This window comes from Arabidopsis lyrata (genome assembly GCF_000004255.2).
Source record: "Arabidopsis lyrata subsp. lyrata unplaced genomic scaffold ARALYscaffold_43, whole genome shotgun sequence".
In the NCBI taxonomy this organism is placed as follows: Eukaryota; Viridiplantae; Streptophyta; class Magnoliopsida; order Brassicales; family Brassicaceae; genus Arabidopsis; species Arabidopsis lyrata.
The window spans coordinates 15738-21320 of record NW_003302517.1 but is presented as its reverse complement, the minus strand read 5'-3'; the positions used below and the strand labels follow the sequence as shown (position 1 = coordinate 21320).

Genomic DNA, 5583 nt, shown 5'->3' with positions numbered 1-5583 from the left:
TTAGATTTTGCTCGAGAATTGCAAGAACTAAAAGAAATGAATCGCGAGAGGAGTATTTATAAAACGCTTCGGCGCGTCGGGCGCGCGTGGACTCAGAGATAGTTTCACGTCGGCCGAAATTCTCGGGAATAAGCAAAAAACTTGTCCACTTCTCGAGAGGGAAATTCAATCGTCACACGCTAGAAGACGATGAAGCGTCAAAGAAATTCGAATCGTCAGGAGAATTTAGTCCATCAAAGGATTCAAACTCTCTGATAGCCTCGGCGTACAAGGACAAGCTCGGGACAAAGTTTAAACTGCTCGGACTAATAATCGTGAAGCTCATCACTTGCTCCTCAAGACAACGAGCTGGGAGGCTAACTGTTGGGGTCGGATTTCACCCGCGCTAAGTCCGAGCTAAGACATAACACCTCGGGACGTATCACCAAACCTGCCCGGGGAACGCTTACAAAACAGCTTGGGATCGATCACGAGATAGGCTCGGGATCGATCACCAGATCGGCTCGGGATCGATCACCAGATCGGTTCGGGATTGATTACCGGATCGGTTCGGTAATCAATGACTAAACCGGCTCGGGACATCCTGTATCGCCTCGGGAATGGGACCCGATACACCGCCTTCTACGAGCCGAATTCTCCTCCCGTCCCGAGCCGACTTCACGAGACACCCGAGCCAACTTCGCAAGATACCCGAAGCGAAGAACCAAGATATCCGAGCCGAAGGGAACGATGAGCTCGAACGCAGAAGACCTTCCGAGGCAAGGACTTAGTAAATATTCGCCTTCAGAAGTATCATTTCTAAGCAAGACATCATTTCCGATATACCCGGAAATGATAAGAGAGAATCTAGAAGGATCGACTCAAATCAGGAAATCTTCCAAAGACTCCGAAGAATAAGGAAATTATCTTGATCCGCGATATTCTTGCCGACTTCAAGATAAATAGAAATCTTCCGAGAATATCGCTGGGGAGGCGGTTTATGATCGCTATATAAAGAGACTCAAGGCTCTCATAGAGGGAGAGGCAATATCGCTCTAGAATTTACACTACACAAAGCTCTTACAGCACAAACACCTTTTTCCCTTTTACGATCAAACTCTTGTACGATCAAAACTACTCTTTTCATCAATAGGATCAAGAACACCATCTTTGGTTACAATTGTTTCTGTCGTTCTTTGAGAATTCTCGCAAATCGTATCCCTAAATTAAAACCCTAGACAAATCTCGATTGTGTTAGTTTCGACTTCCACAGGGTCAATTTAAAGATTTTGCACCGGAAATATTGGAACGGATCTTTCCTTATATTTTTGCAAAATATTTGTTAATATCCAAAACCAGAAACTACATTAAATGGTTGCATTATAGATTAAATTCTAACAAATATGGTTTTAATGGTAACAATTTTTTTTAAAAAAACGTTTAATGCTGAAATTTTTTAATTTAGGTTTTGGAAAAAATAATCATTTGAAAATCAATTCGACTCAATTTAGCAAAAAGTAATAAACAATTAAAATAAAATTTTATTCCAATATAATTCTTAGTTTTTAGTTGTTTATAAATTTTATTTGTTTATTTAGAATTCTCTAGATATTTAAAAAAATAAATTGCCTATTCTCTAGATATTTAGTTATTTAAAAATTTAATTGTTTAAAATTTAATTGTTTAAAATTTTAGTTGTTTAAAATACTCAATTTAGTTGTTTAACATTTTAAGGGAGCTATTTTGTTTAGGCATATTATCTAGATATTCAAAATTTTAAAATTTGCCTAAACCAAGGGATGTACAATCTTTTATAATATTTTATAGTATTTTCATTTTTTGAAATTATTTTCTAGAAAATTAAGGTATATATTGTCTTGAATGTTAATCAAAATATATTAGATGAGTCATTTTAATCTACTGTTGAATAATTAGTGTTACCAAAAAAACATTTGATCGATTTCATGGCTTAATTATTTTATCAAAACTTTGAAAGGTTATGGTGGTGCAACCATACAAGCGGCAAAGCGGATGGTTGTAGTGGTGTCGGGTCAAGTTTTCCTCAGACGGGTTATTTGTTATTTCTTTTTTTTTTTTATGACTAGGAGGTTCTTAGCCCGTAGGCCCGTACATCCCCCAAGGGTGAGGCCCAAACCATGCAATATAACTCCCCTTTGGAGAGCAGACCCCTCCCAACGTGAATCGAACCCGTGACCTCCAAAATACGCTTAACTGCGGGTTATTTGTTATTTCTTATATGATAATATATAATTTTTACTTATAAAAAGTTTCAAAATATAATAAATATTAAAAATATAAATTAAAATTAAATTCTTATATATATTTTACTTTATTAAAAGGTAAATATTATAATTATTTAAATTTTATAAAACGTTTAAAACATTTGTAATATTTGAACTCTATAAGTATTATATATATATATATATATATATATTATGGAAACAATTTGAAAGCAAACTTTTAATTTCACGGGACATGGTTAGATGGTGGACGGATTTGGGTCGATATTAATACGAGATGGTATAATACGGGTGAAATCCTAGATATAACAATCAAAATACAAGTATATCATCTTAAACACTAAACAAAAGAAACAATATTATCAAAAAATATAATTTAAAGTTTAAATTTTTTGTTATAAAAAAAGCGATCCGCGGTGTACCGCGGGATATAATCTAGATTTTAACTTAATGAATTGTATGTTATCGTTCTTATATTTTAAAACGGTAAACCTCAAACATAGTAACTGTATACTAAATCATATATAGATATAAGAGTTATACATTTAGAAAATTCAAAACATTATGTCATATATATACTTAATATACTAAAAAAAATTACATTTTGATTTTTTTTTTTTAAATATAGCCCGCGGTGTACTGCGGGTTAAAATCTAGTGATATACATAGGAACCAATAACTAGTATGTATTTTGCAGACTAACATAAAGCATATATTTATAGTAATAACAGATATCCTATAGTTGGTTATAAAATTTCACATGTTCATCTGTCGAATCTCTATAGAAAACCGACGTATAATCTCTATAGTTTCTACACGTATAGTTTTTGTCCAAAAGAAAAAAAAAAAAGTTTCTACTTTTTGTCCATGTATATCTTTAACCCATCGTATCATATTCATAGATGGTTTACAGCATTCTCGATCTATTTTTCTATTCTAAACAAAACTTTTAATTATACAATTTTCTCACTTTCACCTGAATAATCAATTCACTATTGAATATAGTAATTATGTTTTAGTTAATACTTTAAAAGAAAAGTTATAAATTAAAGTCTATAGAAAATACGTTTGATAAACATTAACAACTATGTAACTTAAGTAAAGGCACTTATAAATGTATGACTATCTTGCTTTTAAAACATCGCACCCAAAACTCAAAACGATTAGCAAACAAATTACTTCTATTTCTTTTTGTTAAAATTTCTATACAAAATGAAGACAATTTTCTTCTTTATAACTCTTGCTGTTCTTGTTTCATCCTGTAAGTTTATTCTCGTTATATACAATAGTTTATAGTCTAGAATAATATATTAATATAATAGTTTCATTTTCTTTTGAATTATTTTTAGGTGCATCAAATATTATGACAAAATCTATTCCAGAAGAAAAAATTCAGTTTTCCAATCCTCCATTAAGCTCTGATATTGATCCAGCAGACGAACATGTTGGACACTCTCCCGACGACATGAAAATATTTTTTTGTCAAGAGTGTGCATATCATTGTCTTGAGAAAAGAAAGAATGTATTTGGTTGTGAAAATTCTATTTGTCGTTGTACTTTCGACGACATTCTGTAAGACATTACTTTTTTAAAAATAATTTATTAATAAAATTAAATTCTTATATAAAAAAAATTAAATTCTTATAATATATTATATTTATTTGCTGGTTTTATTTTTTTTCATTTTCCACTTATTTTAATCCAATTGTTATGTATACATGCATTTGCATGAAATGTTTTATTAGGTTATTGAACCTAACTAAATGAATTATCTAAACTAAAAATTATAATGATATACAATATATAAAAATAGACATAATAGAGAAAATGAAAAAGTATAAAGGCAAAACTAATTAGGGTTTATTTCAAAATCTAAAGATCTTCTTTGGTTACCGTAAAATAAAATCAAGATGCTAAATATGCTATTAAATGGATTTTTGTGATAGGAATCGTTGTAAAGTTTTTGGGTCAAATCACTGAATTTTTAACTGTTTAAGGATGACTCCGACGGTAATTAAAAAAAATTCTCTCTAAAATTATTGATAGAAGATTTGAATTTTCATGGAACGTTAAAGGATGATACTTTTTGTTAGGAGAAAACGAAAAAATAAGCGATTTAAAGAACTACTTTTAATTTTAAATATTTGATCATTCACATTCGGACGATTCATATACGATCTCTACATATTTGGACTAGAGAACATGTTTATTTTATGCCAAAAGAAAAATATATTAGATAAATCACAAAAGTTCACGTGACCAATGTTTCACACATGAAGATATGCATTTATTTATATTTGGTGAAATAGAAAATAATTAGAACGAAAGGAAAAGAACAGACGAAACTATATGAATTTTTTTATGTTATGAAGTAAGATAACTTAGAGAATTTACAATTGTTGGTGTTTATTTTATATAAACATGTTTATTTACATAAACATTTGTATTTATGTAAATACCCTTCTACTTGTGCAAATTTCATCACGTCTCTTGGTTACGTTTATACCGATACACCGGTTGAGAGAAGAGAAGCATCTCTTGGTTCAAACATCGCTTCATTAACATATAAGAGACGTAACGATGTAGAGAGACGGAGACAGAGAGACAAGAGAGAAGAACAATACAAGAGAAACAAAGGAGAGAAAGATTGGGATTGATTCTCATCTTCTTCTTCTCCAAATCAATTTCAGAGAATCTCAAAGTAGAGTTTGCTAGGGTCTCTGTACGGTGTTAAAACAGAGATCGATAGTTGTATCCTAAAGATAGAAGCCTACACAAAGCTACGTACACCATAGTAGGGGCTAAATTCTGTCTTAGGCGATTGCCAATTGCAAGCCTCTATCAATCTATACGTTGTTCTTATCAAGAAAAGAAGAGACCGTAAAGTACGTTTCAGTTCTGTAACAATTGTTTTTCTATTTGTTACTTATTCTATAAAGTGAACGTATTTGTTTATGGGTATTGATTTGCATCTATAATCTTCGATCAACAATCTAAGACAGAATTTACTTGTTGTTTTGAAATTGATAGATGGATCAATCTGCTGGGAATGTGAAAAATCACATTGAGAAGCCTTTTGTTTTCAAAGGAGTGGATTTCAAAAGATGGCAGCAAAAGATGATGTTCTATCTCACAACTTTGAATCTGGCACAATACTTGACTTCCGACGCACCGGAATTACCTGTTGAAGGAGACATTTCGGATGAAGTCATCAAAGCATCGGAGACATGGTCACAGAATGAGTTTTTGTGCAAAAACTACATTCTTAATGCCTTGGATGATTCTCTCTATGATATTTATCAGATTTTCCAAACTCCAAAACAGTTGTGGGAATCATTAGAGA

General features: G+C 31.6%; 1 protein-coding gene across 2 annotated transcripts; it reads left to right on the top strand.

Moving 5' to 3' along the window:
- Positions 1-3403: 3403 nt before the first annotated feature.
- Positions 3404-3834, top strand: LOC9299120 (defensin-like protein 220). 2 transcript variants are annotated; one of them, XM_002863000.2, is made up of 2 exons: positions 3404-3501; positions 3590-3834. In XM_002863000.2, exons 1-2 carry the CDS (start codon positions 3453-3455, stop codon positions 3814-3816), a joined length of 276 nt encoding a protein of 91 aa, XP_002863046.1. In that variant the 5' UTR covers positions 3404-3452; the 3' UTR covers positions 3817-3834. The 2 variants fall into 2 exon arrangements, with proteins under 2 accessions (XP_002863046.1, XP_020874724.1); XM_021019065.1 differs by having other exon boundaries at positions 3563-3834.
- The last annotated feature ends 1749 nt before the right edge of the window (positions 3835-5583 follow it).